Consider the following 19,700-nt stretch of genomic DNA (forward strand, 5'->3'; position numbering starts at 1 on the left):
TGTGTTGAGAGACATCGGTATTATGTATGGACCTAGCTGCTGTGGCGTGTATACAGTCAAACTCCTTTATAGCGAACACCTTTTTACAGTACACGAAAATACCACTACAGCGAAATTTTTTTGCGGTCCCGCTGGAGCCTATAGGTCCAATAATGGACATCCTTTTTAACGAAAATACCTTTACTGCGAACTTTTTTTGCTGTCCCCTGAGCTTCGTTGTAAAGGAGTTTGACTGTATATGTCATGAAAGGCAGAAATGGTAGAAAATGCAGCAATGCTCTACGGCTACCAGCCCCTTTAGAACCCCACAGTCAGCAACTATACTATCACTAATGGCTTCTGTAATAAGTCAGCGGCAAAGTTCTTATTGTGTTAATGGCTCGATGCACCTATAAGCTAGAAACATTCGTACAAGCAGAAATCCAATTTGAACTGCACACACACTGGAAGATGTCTTTCCGTCCGACGTCCCCAATCATACACGTATGCACTCTGACAAGTCCTCCTCTGTTCTTGCAATGAAGTTCCAAGGCTCCATTCGAAGTATGCACAGAAATATCTATCAAATCAATTCACTGCTGTATATGCGCCCTGTTCGACAAGTATGCAATATTGTTTATTTGAATAAAAGATGTGGTAAAAATGGCATCTAAAAGATCATTACAATGAGCATTTGTATATCAGACCATTCATGCAATGAGAATGCACTGCCAACTGTAAAAGAAAAATATAACAGTTGTTTAAATGAGATTGTCAGAGTATTTTTGTCACCTTTGGCACACTGAAACTCAAGTCATGATTTGTACGAAGCAAGTACGCTGAACAATGAAGGTTATATATTGTGAACCTCTGGATGGGAAAATTGTAGTTAATTAGGGCCGTGCAAATATTTTGATTTTTTCAAGTACTGAATCACATAAATATTCGGTTCAAGTTCTGAATCATACATAGGGATATGAATGGTTCCAAAGCTGCACTCGTAAACTCAAAAACACAACAGCGGGCATAAAACGAAGTGAGTGCAATTACATAAGTATTCATTTCAGATTTGCTTCGGTTTTAAAATTACTATTTGCACAGCCCTATATTTAATGCCTTCTTACACTTTTCCCACTTGTAAAACTTTTTCAAAAATGCCTGCCGGATGGAAATCCCTACATGACAATTCACAGAGTTGTGTGAAATTCTCACCCGAAAGATGAAAGACGCTCATGCTCGGTATCCTCTAAATGCTCACGATGGTTAATAGACACACGTAACAGCCCCCTGTACTACATACACACACACAAAGGTTATAAATAAACATGGTATGAAAGACAGAAAAGAAAAGAAAAGAAAAACGGTTATCTACACTTTGAAAGGTCGGAACGTGAAGAGCACTTCACAAACAAGCACTTTATTGTACACACAAGAGGGGGAGAGCTGGCCTCAGGAATGTATTCGTGCTTCCCCTTCGAGGTGGCCATTCAGCGTTTCAGTTTTTAAACTGAAAAACACATCGCTCACTGCCCGTACAGCCCCACACTGCACTGGTTGACAATGGTTATGTGAAGGAATAGGTATGAAACCCAGTTACTTTTATTTTATCCATAAACATAATTTAGAACATTGGAACTACTGTTTATTATCGTACAAGCTTTCATGCAGACCACTGCATGAATGCTTGTACGATAATACACGGATAGTTTCAGTGTTTGTATCTTTTTATCATTTGCGTTGACTGTACTTGACTCGGTTTTGACATTCCCTGAGGGCCAAAAATGATGCGAACTGAGAAATAAATTTTGGAAGTTCCATTGTAGTACCTGTGAACACACAACACCTGGTCTAATTTAAAAAGTTATAAACGGCAGTAAAATGGAGATAACGTAACATATCAAGAGGATTGCGTCTTACAGCTGTCGCATTCGGCGCAAAACTTTGTTACAAAAAAAAAAAAGATCATAATGAAATCGTGCAATCGTTAAAGGTGTGTGAAAAGAACGAAAAGAAGAACTAAGGATCAGTGCAAGCCGCCAACTTACTCAGGTCGAACGCCAAGCATGTGTGTCAGGAATGGCAATTAAATACAGTGAATGAATAATGAACAGAATGGTTGTAACGGCCCTGAGAGAAGCGGGAGTTAAGACTGCCGTTTAATTACTTTGGTAATGTGCAGAAACCTGCTGGAAGCAAATAACGTGTGCATCTCCACCTTTCTCCTTTTTGTGATTAAAGATATCATGCGCTTTGCACGACATATGATGTCATGATGTCTTGTCGTGCATTGTCATGTTCTACACGCAGTTGCATTTGTAAGTTATGATACACAATGCCTCACACACTGGTCTGGTAATAGTGTTTGTCATTCAGTTATGGTTGTGACATGAAGTGAGGATAGCACAAGTGCAGTTTGCATGGGAAACGATCAGGATGCAGTCTTAGATGTGCCAAATAGATGCAGTGTTAAACAGTAACTGCCAGTAGACCTCAGCTGGATAGGCTGGTGATGAGCATTCTTATGGAGAATGCACAGCAAGGGAGAGGCTAAACTGAGGATTTGCTGTATGGGGTCAGAAAAGGATGTGTGCCAGTTTCGTCATACGGTCAAAAACCACATATGTTACTACCGTATTTTCTCGCATAATTTGTGCACTTTTTCTCCCCAAAAATGTCGGAAAAGTTGGGGGTGCGCAAATTGCGCGGGAACGTCGTTACGATATTCAAACGACGAAAAATTTTTGTGTGCCAGTCATTATAGGCTCTCGGTAGAGCAGATATTGACGTTACCACTGCATTGCGCAATTGCGAAAGAAGTACCCAAATACCAGTACAGTACTGGCATGGCGACGTTTGACTTACAAACGAAAGCAGGCTGTGTTCGCCAACTTTGTCATGTTGCGCTGTAAGGTTTGTCATAGCGTGTTTGTCCAGCGTTTCTTTCCGCGTTTTTGTAGTGCGAGTGACAGTATCGTCTATCGTGTCAGTAGACCACCACCCAAAAGTGTGCGCAATAAAAAAAAAAAGCACTGCAATAATTTCGGTACACGGTGTTGCCAAAAGCAAACGCCACAGTCGCTGAGACGCGCATGCCAGATACTGCGCGAAAACACCGTTGTGCAAATTACGCGATTTATTGTTTTAGTGTCATTTTTAGTGCTAAACTAGGGGTGCACAAAATATGCAAGTAAATACGGTATAACTGCAAGGATGGTCAGACAGATTGTGTACCCATCAATGAAACATATAAATGCTTGCAGAAGCTCAGTAGCTGACATGATAGTTTGTATTTTCAAAATGCCACTTTTATGTACTGCATTTCGTTTGGCACATATCACTGCACTGCCTATTCTAAAGCAGATAATCCTTAGTGATATTGCAGTTCTGCAGAAACAAGAAACGTGCGCGCACGCAGGTACGAAACAATTTCGTGTGTGTTCTTCTGATGTGCTACACTTGTGTTTCTCATGTGAAAATACTTTGTGCTTGAACATTCCACCACAATCAAAAATCAGATAACCTTTTCAGAGTCTAGCAGATTTCCTTCGAGTCAATGCCAGCTTTGTGAACTATAATTTATGCTTTTGAGCAACTCTGTTGCCACGTCGTTAGACGATTTCGCGTGTACCATTCTTTCTGATGAACGTGTGACTGCCGACTCAACACAGGTGAAAGGAAAAGTATGCCTGATGCAAAAGTGACGTTTACGGGTTCATCATTACAGACATTTGGCACACAACTCCTGGGAAGTTAAACATGGATCTCCGCGTCACACCGTACGGTATAATTTCTACTCGCTATGCACAACTTGACTAATATCACGACTTCAAAAGTAGACGTAAGTACACGTTCCATTATTTTGTGCCTCCACTGTGCTGAGTACAGAGAGAGTTCCCATCTACCTGTGACCATAACCAACATTTTCCTGGAATCTTCAGCTCCTGAAGAACACATTTCCAAACCCATCCCTTTTCACTTGAACTCGCTCTCTGTCTCCTTCGTCTATCGTGAGCCTGCCAATATCGGGCAGACGGCAGCGGGTGCTTTCTTGTCCGGGAAGTGGCACACTGAACTGCCTCAAGAAACAACTGCTGGGCACTGCAGTGGATGTGGGTCCCGCCGACTGCGGTGGAGAGGGTGGCCGTCCTGCGTCTGCAAACACGGGCAGCTCGAGGGGATTCTTGGATGAGAACACACCACGGGAAGGAGGAGGAGGAGGTGGCGCTGTCAAGGTTTCTAGACTGGGTCTCATGGCTACAGAGAAGCTGAGGTCGTCTAGCTGAAGGCTGCTGGACTGCTGCGAGTCCAGCGGTGATGCCGGTGGGCTGCCGGGGGGCCGGGGGCTGCTCCCGGCCGTGGAAGGTTGCAGCCAAGATAGGCTGCCCAAGTCAAAAACTTCTGAACCCGGGTTGCTCGTTGACTTTGTCAAAGGGGACTGGAGGCTGGAAAGCACCTGTTGTGGCTGTGGAGGTGGAGACAGCTGCAAGGTGTACCATGAAGCGAAAATTAAAGGGGCACTACAATGCAAAACCAAGCTCACTTCAAATTACGTTACAGGCTATGTTAATTTCGTACTTGTTATCGTAATTCAATACTTTGATTCCGTTACGAAGCTACGATCAAAATTATGCCGGACTCTTTCTTGCTTCGGCACTAAGTAGTGAACGACGCTTCAGCTCGTGCGTGAGTGTTTTTAGTCCAGCGCGTGCCACGCCATGGAGCAGTTCCGGTGAAAAACATAGTGCGCGTTGCGAAGCGGACTGGCGTCTCTGTCCGAAGGACTTGAAGACAAATGTTGTCAGTGGAACATTCGCGAGAACTGTTGTGGACTACAATTCACTGAATCGGTATTGAAAAATGAGCAGTGCGCATCATGCCGCGCATATACGGAACACTACGATCGGACCCGTTCCAAATTCATACGCCCATGATAGGTATGCGCGCGCGCTTCTCCCGCTGTCTCATTGGATGCCGCCAATCTTTGCCTCTTGGCGATCCTATTCGTTGCCACCAAAGATGGCTCTGTTTTCGTTGTGTTTTTCTTCTAAACGGTAGCGTTGTGTGAACTAATTTTGTCTGAATTGTGCTAATTGAAACACGGACTTCCATTTGAGAGAAAGTTGTTTTTGCATATTAGTGCCCCTTTAAGGCCCTAACTTTTCCACAATTCTGCGAATCAGTGGAATTTAGGATGTATTGCGGAATCTGGGGTTTTACGCTGAATTTTGCAGAACTACAAATCTTGACTGAGGAGCACAGCTTTGGTGCCAGAGATGGATCTGCCTACGACTCGTGACGCAATTTCCTGCACCACCTAACTGAGAGGAAAATAAACATGTCACGCATCTCATGTTGGCGACACTGGTTGAGTACACATCCATCCAGTCTTTACTACACCTGTTCTGCTCCCATCAGCGATATCCCGTCTAGTGCGTTCCTTATGGCAAAGCGTATGATGACTAACACTGGCACTTCACACTAACGATGACACTTGAGGAAACGAGAGCAAAGGGTGCAAAGGCCGGTGTGGTACCGAAGAATTCTGCGAAAATGCCCGATTGTTTTTGTGCCGTTACTGTGTTATGCCACTTTTAAACCAGCACAAAGTACCGTGTGATGCTTAGCTACAACTGCATTTTGGATTTGTAGACACTTTACTTCTATGTCATGCAAGTTAATAATGATTTTGTCTTCGTATATATCCGTCAGCCAAGATGCGCAAGCACTTGCCGCCGAAAACTGCAGAATTTGTGATGCCCTGCAGCAGAATTCGAGACCTTCCGCATCAGGAAAACCAAGCGCTTAGCCAAAATGCACTTGGCAATACATGTTATGATAATGATACATGTTAGCTTACTATCAACCTACAGAAGTTTGGGAGTCTTTTTCAGTATAAGTCTTGTTCAGGATATCTCATAGGGACATCATGGCGCTATAGTATTTTAATTAATTAATTAATTATTAAATAAGCACACAGCTGAGAGGTTCGAGTAACAATATGTGAAGCTTTGGCGCACCTGTTCTCTCAGCACATTTTCCATGTTACTTATTGTGGGACTTGCTTGTGTTAGCAATCTTTATCGCTTGTCACTAAGCTTTCTCAGACTTACTGTGATTATGCAGGGTGCTGACAATGTCAGGGCATAGCAAGCTGTGTGCAAGCAACACTGGCAGTGTGATGAGAATCTGGTTCCTAGGTAGTTAGTCACCATTACAAATCAGTGCCGGCTCTAGGACCATGTGGCCACCTGAGTGCCTGTATCTTAGGGACTCGCGCCACGGGGGGTCATACAAATACAGTTCAAGTGGAGATTCACTACCTTTCTCTGTATCTAGTGCCATGTGCTTATCTAAAAGTAAACGGTTAAAAGTAAATTATTTAAAAGTAAATGGTACCTAACAGCTGCTATAGATATCTTTTTGGGTTCAATATGCTATGGCAGTCTGTCTCTGCGCGGGGGAGAGGTTACAGTTTTGAGAAGCCACATGACAAAGTGCCTGTCCACCCACAAGGCAGCAATAAGGGGGGGTATTCATAGACCGGCATGGGTCCACGGAAGAAACAACGTGTGCCTCACGCTGAAAATCTTGACCAATGAGGTAGCTCCATGGGCAATAGGGGAAAGAGGAAAACTGGGGAGCTGCACAGACAGCTGACCTACTCGCATAGCGTATAAAAAGTGTAACTCAGGACTTGTGCCTTTCTTATCACGCGAAAATCAAAACCTCTCGTAACTTGAGCCCTCTTATCAAGATTATATGGCTTCCACACATGACAGACACGAAATTGTAGGTCAACAATAAACGACCTTCCTGGTCATGAGCAAATATTCGTTTTCCTCTACCTGCAAAGTAGGGTTGGTCAGGTCCGACAGATCTGCCTTTCCCTCCAGTCGGTTCACCTTCTTTTCCATTTCCTGGATGTGCTTGACCAATAAATGGATGTGCTGGAGTAACTCTCGGTTGTGCACGATCAACTGCTGATTCTGTGCCTGGTAGCGAAAAATGATGGATGGAATTAGTTGATTTTGCAAGCACTGTTTAATCGGCTGCTCACCATGGCTTCAGCGTGTGCTGCCGCCTCTGAGGTGAGCTGCTCTTTCAAATGCTTGGCCTGTATAAGTGCCGACTGGGCCTGCTGAGCCTGGTGTTCCATTTGTGCGCGCATCAGGTGCAACTGGTGGTACACAGAGAGGGACGTGCCACCTTCTGAGCTCGCTGAACCGAATGACGAAGGAGGTAGAAAGCTGTCCCCTGTCTGGAAGTTCCGCAAGCATAACAGATGTGTGATGGCTACATGGCAAACAGCAGGCAACCATACATTGGCATTTTTGGGTGACAACCCTATAAGGGCAGGTTCACACGAGGGACAGGACTGGGGAGAAATCCGCTTTGGCGCGGTGACATCACGTGGATCGAGGAGTCCCCGTCCCCGCAGAGCGTTCACACGGGATGAGGGATGGGAGCAGGTTAAGTCCCGTCTCCAACAACACTTATCAGGCTGCATGAACGAGTTTTCACACTTTTCTGCACTGTGGTTGAACAGAAAAAAAATTACATTTAATCTCGTACATTTCACGGTGCAGGAAACCACTACACCAGCAAAATAAAAAAGAAACCGCTATCGTCGATGGCAACACATATTTCGCAGTCGATGCCTTTGCGTTGGAGCGGCATTGCCGTGCCGTGGAATCATAAAATGTCCACTTCGTTGAAAAGAAAGAGCTCAAGCTGCACGGAGTTTTCAGTGAAGGAAACAGACAGCTGTCCGTTCCCGAGTCTGGACACTTACTAAAAGCTATTTACAGGACAAAGCGACATATGCATATGCAAAACCTGTCATAATCGTAATAGTCATAATCATAATTTATCTGTTGTTGTTGCATCGTGCAGTAAGGTCACGTTTCCACGCCGTGCTATAGCGGGTATCGTATTGGGAAATCCTCCTGCTCATAGCAAATTTTTTGCCCCATATTTTCTTGCACCGTAATAAAATTTCCCTATTTTTTTCTCGCTTCGTGAAGACCCGTACACGATTCCTCCATTTTATTACGTGGTTCTTCGAATCTCTGCTGTCACTGCTGTCTCACGCGGTCAGAGCTGTAAAACAGCCTGTCGAAAGAAGAAAAAAAAAAACTATCAACAGACGACGCTCTGTCCTGAAGTCCCCCGCCAACCCGAGGACCGTTTGTGTAGTTCAGAGGCGAATGGTCCGCGGTGGGATTTCCCCACGGATCGGAGACGTAGTCTCGTAGTGACGTAGTGATTACGTAGTCTATGACGTTTAGACCATCCGCAGACTTATCCCGAGGATGCGTCCCTCATGTGAACCCGCCCTAACATACAGGGTGTTTCAGTAGCCATGTTGAAAATTTGGAATAAAGAAGCACACTATGGAAAAACACGTGAACAGTGGCATCATCTGTAGGGAACTTTTGCCACGTACCACTAATTTTATTAAATTCTAATTAAAAGAAATAAATAATTTTTTGAATTGAACACCAAAATTTGCCATGACAACCTAGCATTTTTTTTTTCCGCAATAGATAGCGCATGTCGGACTTATGCTCCATTCATATTACAAAAAACATTCCCTACTGCAATGGCAAGAGCTGAAACAAAGTTGCAAAAACCATTGTTTCGAGACGTGCTGCCACGCTCAGTTTTTCGTACAGTTAATGCAAGAAACTGCAGAATAAAACCGTAACTGGCCTCTCCTTGTTTCCTTCTCACTATTGTTTCAGACAACTTTGCATTGTAACCTTTGTTGCTGTTATCGGCAGAAGCAGCACTTCTCACTCGTTTCTCACTCTCATTTTTGAAAAAATGCTTGTAGCATGTGGCAAAAATTCCTATGGATAAATGGCATTGGCATGATGGCATGGATTTTTCATAAAATTTTTTTGACATGGGTACTGAAAGACCCTGTATAATAACAATTACAAGTCCCCAAAAGTGCCCACTTTTGCAACGTATCCTTCCAGAACATACGTAGCCCCAGTTGCACACAGCGGGAGTTTACGCAGTTTTGCCCCGTACGACACACTGACCATCCGCAAGCTAGGCTTCCTCAGCAGAACGCCATGCAAATGTTAAGTGGGAACAGAGTGGTCAGAGTACGTGACTTACACCAGACGGAGGGTAAGTAACAAGATGATTTGACACTACAGATGTGGGCGTCTGTAGCTGTGAAGCTGAATCGGCTACAGGGGATGACAGAGCCTTTGGGCTGGTAATGGAGTCCTGGCTGGTCGGCACGTCCGAAGTAGGCGGCTGTGGAGTTTCGTGGGTCACATTCTCTTTTGCTTTCTCACTCGGTTGATCCCTATCTAAAATATCAAGTGCATACGCTCACTTACACAACTGATGAACTAACGATTAATGAATGCACCATAGCATTGCCCAGAAGAACAGTCACTGTTCGAAATAGAGGCGGCTCTCGTCCCGAGGCCCTTCCCTTAACACATACACTTTGTTACTTTAAACCTCTAGCGATAACAGGCATTATATGCGCTACATTAGCAGGAGAACAAGAGTTACTGATTATTATCATTATGATTAGAGATTATTAGTAAAACAACAGTTAGTTACTGTTATCTCACTGATGTTTCTCGAAATGTAAAGCATTGTGCCAATCAAGCATATAATACACTCCTCGCTCCTTCGCGTGGCAATTTTCAAAGTTCGATTGAAAAAATATATTTCCCTCAATTAAAAATTGTGCAAAGCCTTCCTAAATGGCGGCAAAAGTTTCCAGAAGGTAACTGCTGAAAGTCCCACAATCCTCCGGCGAGTACGTTGCCAGTTAGAATTTTGTATCACTTTAGGTGAAACACCGTGCATGTAAATTGCTAGGGCCAGAGCTCTAGCAACGAAAAAGGTTAAAAAACGGAAAGCTGGCATTCGGGTCTCTAAAAACTAAAAAAGCTCACAATAGGCACTAGGAGCAGGGACAGCAGTACTACTCATGTAACGGTGTAGTGGATGAGGCAATTAAACATAGAGGGACAAACACAACACTAGCCTCACAACGCCCGGTTGCATACTTCAACTGAATTTACGGCAGTTGAAGAAAAGGCACAAGCAGTGGAATGTGAACCCGCAACCTGTGAATGCCGGGTCAGAAATCCTATAAATTACACCGTGCTAGCTATGCAATTACATCATTCAACAGCAGTATACTACTTACCAAAGCGCCGAACCGAAACGTTCTTTTTTTTTTCGGTTTGTTTCGGGTTCGGGTTCAACCATAAAGGTTTGGTTCCAGTTCAGCTCTGGAGTTCATGTATATCGGTTTGATTAACCGGTTCAGAGGCTGCAAACCGGTTCAGAACCGGTTCGACGTTCTAATATGCTACAAAATTATAGGTAGCCACTAAAAATGATACAAGATCTCTTAGTTACGTTTTTTATGCATTTGTTTCTGTTTTTTTACCGACAGGACTGCTTTTCATCCCTTCCCCGAGCAATGTGCCGCCAATCTAGGCGGGCAGACCGCTCGAGTCCTCACATCACCCCCCACCACACACCGACCCGAACCGAACCGGTATCCCGAACCGGTATCTGAAGTTTTTAGATTGGTTCAGTTCCGGTTCAGCTCCAAGATGGCGCTAGTAATTACGGTTCAGTTCCAGCTAAAAATTACGGTTAATTCTCGTTTTCGGTTCGACGCTCTGCTACTTAGTAAACCTGTTTTTATTCAGGTGTTTCTATTAAAAAAATGTGCACCTTCAAGAAATGTGACTGGACAGCACTGCGAGACATGTACTGTAGAACCCTATTATTTACCACTCCCAAAATTTCGCGAATTAGGCACAGTCAATGTATCCGTAACCACTAATATTCGCGAATGCCTCTGAACACTCCAGATCGCCGGTTATACTCCATCCGTTGAAAACGAGGATCGTTGACCTCCATTTGTTGGAAGCATGTCAAAGCACCGGAGAATAAGACACAGGGACGTGGACGACAATGCCCCTTTGCACCTTGTCCCAGAAGAATACCCCAAGTCATAAAAAAAAGCGGTATTGCAGGTGCCTGTAATTCAACTTAGATATGTATATTACATGTTTTGCATCTTCTGACGTTGTAAATACTATACAGTAAACACAGGTCCAGCACCATGTTTTCCTTGTGTCTATTTGTTGCCGAAAATTTTGGGTGCCCCTTAAATTCGGGAAAATGTCAATTTACGTATTTAACAAAAATTAAGGGGGTGCAAAATAATAGGGTTCTACAGTACCTCTCAATTTAAGACAACACGCAGGTGCCACTTGTTACTGCAATATTATGTAAGGATGGAAGGCAGTTTCACAACTAAGGCTTCGTGTCTGGATGAGTTCTAAAATATAATACTTATATAAAATAACTTCTATATATAACTTATAGCTTACATAAAACACTAATAAACTTATATAAAAGTTACTATAAAACTATAACATACAAGTTCTAGGACCCCATAGGTTATCCCCGTAGAGGATTACGTAGACAATGTACGAAACACAAAACACGATTGATATTCCTTCGAAAAGGCAATACAACAGGGTTCCCCCTTGCACAGTACTAACCTTTCTGGATGGAAGAAGCACTTCGTCCACTATCTGGAGCCAAGCTGTCTAGAGTCCCCATGTTGCTAGATGCATTTGCTAAGCTCAGCTTGTGACAGACTTCAAACGCCTGGCCTATTGTTCGCACAACACGCATTGCCTGACTCTGAGACATAAAAAGAACGGTTCCTTTCACAACATTGACCTCTACCCTATGTTTTCTCTCGTGCTGCCAAGCACCATGCACAATGTGGTGACATCATACAGCTTGCAACTCTTTGCTTTCAATTCAATCATATCAATTCAATTGTAGCAATTCCAATTTCAGTCGGGGGTAGATGATACTGTAACTAAGTCGATTTTTGCAACTTGCAACTCCATTTGTTCCTTTTGAGTTCCAGTGACTTCTTTAGAAACACATTCTGCTTTTAGATAACTTTATAACTTGGGGTAAGTTCCAAGTTCCTTATTTTTTCAATTCTGATTTACAAATAATGGGAGGCACATGCATGGCACCCCCATGCCTCACTCTGCTCCCGCGTTGTTGCATGATGAAAGGTACAAACTCAATTTCAGCCATGTATTCAGAGAGCCAGGTTATAGTTCATCACAGCAGTAGCGCATTTGAAGAATTTCCATTTAACGTACGTTAAAAGTAGAAGACACACAAAATGAAGTGCAGTTGTATGCAAGAAAACACTGCACAAGTACATATGTTATTCTTCACAACCACATTGGTGATGTTGCTGAACAAATAGTGCCATCATATGCACTAGAAAATGTCACCACTAAAAACACACAGGCTAACATCCTTTCAAGTTCCTTTTGTAGAGGAACTTTTTCCCATCTCTCTGCTTCCAATACAGTAGTTAACTGAAGACTTACTGCAACACAATCACGATACAACTTGTACATCATTATTGCCCGTAAGTCTTCAATTGTGATCTTCACAGTTACACTTACATATGATCTTTCACAGCACATGCGTACGGTACATGAATGATTAAATCACTGCCCTATGTCGCTGAGAGAAGTGAACAAGATGACAGTACGGAAGAGACAGTAACATCTATCACTGCAGAAATAGGTGGAAAGTGGCCAACTGGCAGAGGCCCACATTTTTCCAACTGTATGCTCGTTAATGCCGGAAACAGTAGAGGATGACGCAAAGCACTACACAGCAATTACGTGGAAAGAGCACGAAAATGGAAATTGAAAATGGAGGGAACAGTGGCGCACATTTCCTGAAAAATAGAGGGTAGCTAGCACGTGCCAGCTCTATAGGTGCACGTGTAGAAAAATAAAAACTTGCTGATACGTATAACTGATATCACTGCTAAAGATCATTCAGCTTCAGGACTTTTCATATGCAGAGTTTTCCTGCCTAGATTATAACAAAGTGAATACAACTATACTATACTAAGACTATACTATACTATAACTAACTGTACTATACTAAGACTATACTATACTATACTATACTAAGATTATAACTAAGTAACAAAGTAATAACAAAGTAAACATATGCAGTGCTCTGAATGATTTTGCGCGACACAGACACGTCAATCATATTCCAGCATCGCACTGCTCACCTCCAAGTTGATATCTTCCAAGCTATGACTCTTGTACACTTTTCCTGTGTCATCTCTAGTGGGAGCCACTGCACTCCTCGCAGCAAGTCCCCCATTTACAAGCACACCACTACCACCTGCGAGCTTTCCACAATGCCTTGTGCAGTCATCCACTTCGGGATCTCGGAAGCTGAGCTTCTTAACTGGCTTGCTCGGGGCACTTACGACAGCGTTGCAATCATGCTTCTTTTCTTCCTTGGCGTTTGCGACAGGGGCCCTGCGGCCCTTCTGCGAGAACGCTCTCCGCATTGCTCACGCTGATCACTTGCGTGCCACGTAAGTTGATATCGTCCCACAGCATTTCATAAGTTCGGATGCCTGTCCTCGCAGGGACCCTCAACACATGCTCCACGCCACAACCATCGTGCCTTTAGCAAAAAGCTCCACGTGTGAAGCTTTCGTTAATTAGGGATGGAGCCTCCGACGGCTTTAGGCAAATGTTGTCCACTAAAGAGAGCAGGGCTAACTCAGGTATGCACCCTCCCTTGTTCTAAATTGGTTCTGCACCGCCTCTCTCAGGGTAATCCCTCTCCCTCAGTCAGTCATTTTCTGCATCTCAAAATAAACAACCCCTGCACCTGTTCCTCCTTTCTCTCTCTCTCCCTCTGGCTCTACGTCGACAAATGTTGTGAAGCAAGAGTGCACAATGCCCGCAATGGAGAGTGACACAGTTATGGGAAAATTACAATCAGAAACTAAAAGAAGCTGGATAAGCATATGCTTACAGATGCCAATGTGCTGTGAGGGGCTGTAGTAACAACATTTTTTGGGGGGAGGGGGGGGGCTTTCTTTGTTGGAGAGGTCCATGAGGTTTTGGCCGCAGAATTTACTTTGGTCACTTTTAATTTCGTTAGTTTAAATAATGTGGCTCTGCACCAAACCGTAATGCCGAGACATTACATGAAATTTGTTAAGTGTAACATAAATGATTAGGGAGGCATCAATTCTGTTCCCATTTTTCACCACTAAAGAGAAAACTGCTTTGGCAAAGCATTTATGTAGTTTCACAGCTTGTGAAGCAGATAAGTCAGACCCTCATTCATGCACCACACTATGCAGTGCATAAATGCTCGTAGGAATCGTCTAAAGGTATCAATGAGCAACTGGAAAGATGTACTCACTTTCTTGTTGGATTTGAAGACATTGCACTTGAATGAATTGCCCCCTCCATCTCGAGCGATGTAGCTGAATATCTTAAGGTCATGAGAGTCATGGGAGACATAAAATATCCTGGAGAGTACAGTAAATTTGCGAGTCATTTCAAGACCATCACTGCTACAAATTTTGTAACATCCACACAGCTATCTAGATTGAGGCACACCCTAAAACACTAGCAGCACTGAAGGTACAGTACACATGCGCATACCTGTAAATTGGATGATTCATGATGAGGTAGCGACCGTCGTCCCATGACCACTGGTTTTTCTAAAACATTTTGAATAGAAACAATGCGGTGAAATACGGTAGGACCCACAGTGTCCCTCTAATGTAAGAGTTTAGCACATGTATGCACAAAGTGCATTACATGTTTTTTTAAAATTGCGCATGGTCTGTCCTCTGAGCTTAGAATATTTCGTTTCCAACAAGCTGTGTTTGTGCTGTCCTGTGTGTTTTTCTCTAAGCGTTCTCAAGTATCCGTTGTGTGATTATGTGTCTCATAATGTGTGACACTGACAAGGATGCTGAAGCCACAGAGCAGCAGTGCTCCTGGTCCGGCACAGGCAAGGGTAGCCTCCAAATTTGAAAAACATGCAATTCAAACCCATTCAAAATATTTTGTCCTTTCACTTATGACCAAAGTACGGATACCGTAATGCTAGAATAGGATGGTGCCAGCTAGTGTCATTAGTGAAATCAGTAAACGTCTGCCAGCAGTGCGCAGCTAGTTTTGTTCTTACTGAAACAATTCAACTCAAAACGATATGTCTATGATTTCCTTTAGAATTTTGTCACTACAGCATCACAATGTCAGCTTCCAAGCAAGGGAAATAAAAAGCTAGCTCCTGAAAGATTATGTTGTGCAGAATAGAAAGCTCAGTACAATAAGGCTTTGTGTGTTTCAAGCTCGTGTATTCGCTGAAATGTTATAGAGACCCAGAAGTTTGTCTATGAATATTTAAGTGCCTCTGTGCAGCACCTTGTTCCTTCTATGTAAGACTGCATACAAGTAGAATTTGGACTGGCAACTCTCCTCCAATGCCATCATTCAATCACAACCTGTACCTAACCATTTTTTTTTAAACACTAATGTATTGCTATCGATCCAAAGCTCATATGCAGCATGCAGAACAAATAGGAGTGAATACATCTCACTGAACAGAAAGTTACTCACATGTTTCTTCCTGAGTGCTATCTTAACTCCATCAACAGAGATAGTAATTGTCACCTTCTTCTTTTTAATTGACTTGGCCTTGAATTCATACTGTAGGACAAAAATACGTATACAAGTACATCTGCTGAAACGTTGAAGACCGCTTCAACAAAATGTTAAATTATGAAAACAAGCACAGCTTCATGTTGCCATTCTACATGCTTTCAGTGAAATCACTAAGTGACAGACTAATCTCATTCATGCTGCGTGTTGCACAATTTCACAAATTTTTTTGCTATGGCAGTGATGAGGGGAGACCAGGGTCCACATGAGTGTCCAAGCATAAAATTTATACCTCTCTCTGAACCTACTACAATGGTCACATAGCTTGCAAATGTTACAGATAGCAGAAACATGCGTTTACTACTTCTGTGCGCAAGTGAGGAACAAGGTGACCTTGCTTCCTAGTGACCTGACGAGCCTCTAGTTTATGAGCTAAATCTATTCCTATGGGTGATATTGCTTAAAATATCTTTCCCGTGGCATCTACATACCAAATGCACTACCTTAACTAGGCAAGACGTGCTACCAGGCACAGGACAAATATTGCTGTCGGTTCATTTGCACCTCAAAAATATAAGGCCGCATCTCAAACTCATTTCAGGCTTCACAATCTAATGCAAAATTCTCCCCCAAAGTAGTCTGAGTATTTCCCTTTGACATCGCAACTGTGTAAAAAAGTAACAGCGCAAGTAATTGCAATCTTAGCCTACACTTTAAAAGCAGAGCTTTACTGCATAGCATGCTCCTAGCCAAGCACCCAAACGATACCATTCTGCCTCCTGACTTGCTGAAAATGAGAGATGTACACCTTTTTCTTTTTATGCTCTATGTCGATGGTCACAGAAAGATGTGTGCCCATCACCCCACCCTCCACAAATCGGGAGTAGTAACAGTATGATCCTGTGCAGTGGTTTACCTTGAGGGTGCTACATGGTGAAGTTGCCAAAAGCTGGCCACTCGTTCATTCACCACTTTACACAGCGATTACGGTCAACGTAACTTTGGTTAGCATTAACTTGATACAGTATTCAAAACCTGCTTAGCTTGTATCTCAAACTCGTTAGTTTCTCTTGGCAGGTCATGTTGCCACCACCTGCTGTGGGACACACAACAATAAAACACAGGAGGAAATTGCCACTTTTAATACAAACAGCCTGCACTTCAATGTATTGAGGCAAAATCTGCCCGTACGAAACATACCTATCAAATCGTGAAACGCCGCAAAAGAAGCAAACTTTAAGCTTTTTGTATACGCTTGAAATATAATGATTTTGATATTTGCCCGATGCTCACTACCTCGCTAGAGCTTCCAAAGGAGACGACAGGACTGCCTCCAGCGTTACTGTAGTTTGTAGAACATTTTTCTATTATGTGGTGTGCAGAGAACAGGGTTGAAAAAAATCTGGATATTTTTAAAAAGATCCTCTCCAGTGGGCTTTTCTGGATAAAACCCGGATATTTTTGGAGAATATAGACAAGCCCAGAAATGTGAAATGTGACGCAGAGTGTAAAAACAAATGTGTTTTGCTATTATTCCTGATTTCGGGTGACCTCTCATAATTTCGGTTTATGAAACTGCCTGTCCCAGTAACACTGAATGCGTTTTCATTGTTCTCCGAAAGGTAGAGTCCCATGCACGCGTGGGTGAATGGTGTAGACGCTACACGCCTGGATTAGATGTCGTAATTCAGTTACAATGCCTCCAGGAAGCAGAAGAAAGCCTCTCCCTGAATGGGCAGAAGTAGAAGAAAACGAGGAAAAAAGTTAGATCTGAAAAGTTCAAAAAGTTAAAAAAAGTGAATGTTGCACGCACCTGGGCTTTTGTAAACGGCCAACACTACAATAAAACAAAGCGGGAGTTTTCCGCGTGCCGCCGAATTAAGATTGTCTTTCACGTCGCATCCTGACAACATCTTTAAAAAAATCCGGATTAAATGGTGTGGATAAAATCCAAAAAAAAACACCGGACAAAAACCATGTGGATTAAATCCAAGCAACCCTGGCAGAGAATGACGAAATCCAATCGACATGTGGACACCCATAAAGACCAGGTATTACACAGGTGAGTAAATCTGCTCTATTTGGATGGTGTATTAGAAGAGTGACTTACTCGAATTCGTCTCATAGCAGCTACAATCTCCACTCTGCTGCTAGGACGTGGAACTTCTAAAGTGCCAATATACTGGAATAGCACAGAACCGTTTCGTGTTATAGGATGGCAGAAGCAAACAACAACACATCTCCATCCGACAATACGTTTCTTGTCCTGAGATCATGATCGGAGCTTCATATAATAGTCATTCATATTTTGTTTCAACTCAATTCATTCTAATTCATATAATACCGCAGCATTTCACCTTCTGTGATTAGCAGAGGCTAAAGATACGGTGTACAGAGAAGACGTACATCTGCGTAACATTGCTTAATTTGACAGTCACCTCTACGGCGTGTACTTTAAAAATATCGGAGTAAAAAAATAAAGTTACAAAGACGACAGCACACGTAAAATGTACCTTTACGTGTACATTTTACATGTGCTGTACCTGATGAAGTACAGACCCTGCGCGAAAGCTTGTCAGTAAAACTTTCTGATGTGTTCCATTTTTGTAATTCTATTTTTTACTCCAAGATGACACCACTGGACCGTCTGCTTCTTATTTTTATTACATTTAAAGAAATTCGGCTCAGTCGGTTTTAGCTGCCTTTGTAACCACAAGCCAAACGATTGAAGATGACAGCTCCGATGCTTAGAAACCGACCTGTCTGTGTAGCAAACAACCAAGCAAGCAACAAGTGCGGCAAACAATACTTACCTTTGCATTGAACGAGATCCCATGTTGAAATGCCTCTTCGCTATGTAACGGGATTCTGCTGTCGTACGCATCGTCGCTGACTAAGTTATATTGCTTTTTCGAGGGCATGGTGGTGCGTACTTCATAATTATGATCAGATGGGTTTGTTTGGCTGTCAAACGCTATGTTACACATTCAAATTGCACCAATGTTCGTGTAGCCTTCGGCTTCATTTCGTCGACGTCGGAACGGATGCCAAAACACACTACACTTCGTCGTGCACGCCGAAAAGCAGTAATCGTCCACACCACACGTATTGTATTTCGCAGACTTGCTGAGCGTATCGTCTGATCTACAGTCGAGCTCCCTTTCCTTTTACGCGCGCCCTCGATCAAGTATCACCCCTCATATCGAGCCATGTATCGAGCACACAAATTAAGCACCGCGCGTGAGAAAATGGCCATTGCGTAGTGCACTTCTGTGACAAGATGATTTCTGTTGCACTACTATCCATGGTACATGAGTGCTCAAGTTTAGGCCATTACACGAAAGCTCATACTTTTTTTTTTTTACTTCTGCAAGTCGCCGATCGTAGCCCGACACAAGAAAAAGTTGGAAAGGGGCGACCGAGGCGACAACAACGGCAACAGTCTTTTTCTTGAAAAACATGAAAAGTCAAACTAAGGGGATGTGCGCTTCTACTTCTACACATCGTTTTCTTCACATCATGCTGCAGTTCACAGGACCGCGCTGGTTTCCCTATTCGGGAGCGGGAAATATTAAATTCCTTCAGCCTATGCCTCAACCTCCTGTGGCCGAAGTCATCGTCATTGGCAACGACCTTGAAGAAGTCGAAGAAGGTGCTAGAGATGCGCCTATCCTTGTCAGCGCCCTCCGCAAAAGTTTTACTGCTAAGTCACAGAAGTTTGTCTGCATTACATATTCTTGACAAACGATATTACCTTTAGTCTAATAGCCATGTTCGGAATCGGAAGTTGGAGCCTCAAGTAATGTCAAATAATGTCGTCATAACCACGTGGTCATAGCTGGTTATCCTGCACCCCCATGCTTTCTTTCCATGCAGCTACGATCAGCAGCAATGATCTCTCTGTGATTTCTATGTCCTATTCACCACGTAATGGAAGATCATTATACAGTCCTGGGAGTGTCTCATGATGCCACAAACGAAGAGATAAAGCGCAGCTATCGAGAAAAAGTTATGCGCTGTCATCCCGATAAACGTGGTGGCAGCGGAGAAGAATTTGCGAGGTTGGACCATGCGTGGAAGGTCGTAAGCGACGTAGACCAGCGGAAGGCATATGACGCCGAAAAGAAACAAGAAACTGTCGTCAGCCATCCTGTAAACGAAGAAGTCAAA

The 19,700-nt window shown here is 43.2% G+C and overlaps 1 protein-coding gene across 3 annotated transcripts; it reads right to left on the reverse strand.

The window, feature by feature from the left end:
* Nucleotides 1-3,660: 3,660 nt before the first annotated feature.
* LOC135368425 (carboxyl-terminal PDZ ligand of neuronal nitric oxide synthase protein-like) lies at nucleotides 3,661-18,947 on the reverse strand. Of its 3 annotated transcripts, XM_064601671.1 has the most exons (10): nucleotides 18,344-18,947; nucleotides 17,641-17,712; nucleotides 15,489-15,578; nucleotides 14,523-14,581; nucleotides 14,278-14,386; nucleotides 11,547-11,691; nucleotides 9,109-9,308; nucleotides 7,037-7,237; nucleotides 6,825-6,971; nucleotides 3,661-4,459 (listed from the first exon to the last, which is right to left on the reverse strand). In XM_064601671.1, exons 1-10 carry the CDS (start codon nucleotides 18,515-18,517, stop codon nucleotides 3,914-3,916), a joined length of 1,743 nt encoding a protein of 580 aa, XP_064457741.1. In that variant the 5' UTR covers nucleotides 18,518-18,947; the 3' UTR covers nucleotides 3,661-3,913. The 3 variants fall into 3 exon arrangements, with proteins under 3 accessions (XP_064457741.1, XP_064457742.1, XP_064457743.1); XM_064601672.1 differs by lacking the exon at nucleotides 17,641-17,712; XM_064601673.1 differs by lacking the exons at nucleotides 14,278-14,386; nucleotides 14,523-14,581; nucleotides 15,489-15,578; nucleotides 17,641-17,712; nucleotides 18,344-18,947 and adding an exon at nucleotides 13,118-13,830.
* Between the last annotated feature and the right edge of the window lie 753 nt (nucleotides 18,948-19,700).

Source organism: Ornithodoros turicata, chromosome 9 (assembly GCF_037126465.1).
Source record: "Ornithodoros turicata isolate Travis chromosome 9, ASM3712646v1, whole genome shotgun sequence".
Taxonomy (NCBI): domain Eukaryota; kingdom Metazoa; phylum Arthropoda; class Arachnida; order Ixodida; family Argasidae; genus Ornithodoros; species Ornithodoros turicata.

Coding starts and splice junctions, on each gene's coding strand:
- LOC135368425 (XM_064601671.1), bottom strand. CDS start 18,517: ATGTGTAACATAGCGTTTGACAGCCAAACAAACCCATCTGATCATAAT. Junction 17,713..18,343: donor GGATCTCGTTCAATGCAAAG/GTAAGTATTGTT, acceptor GTGCTATTCCAG/TATATTGGCACTTTAGAAGT. Junction 14,387..14,522: donor ATGAATCATCCAATTTACAG/GTATGCGCATGT, acceptor TGTACTCTCCAG/GATATTTTATGTCTCCCATG.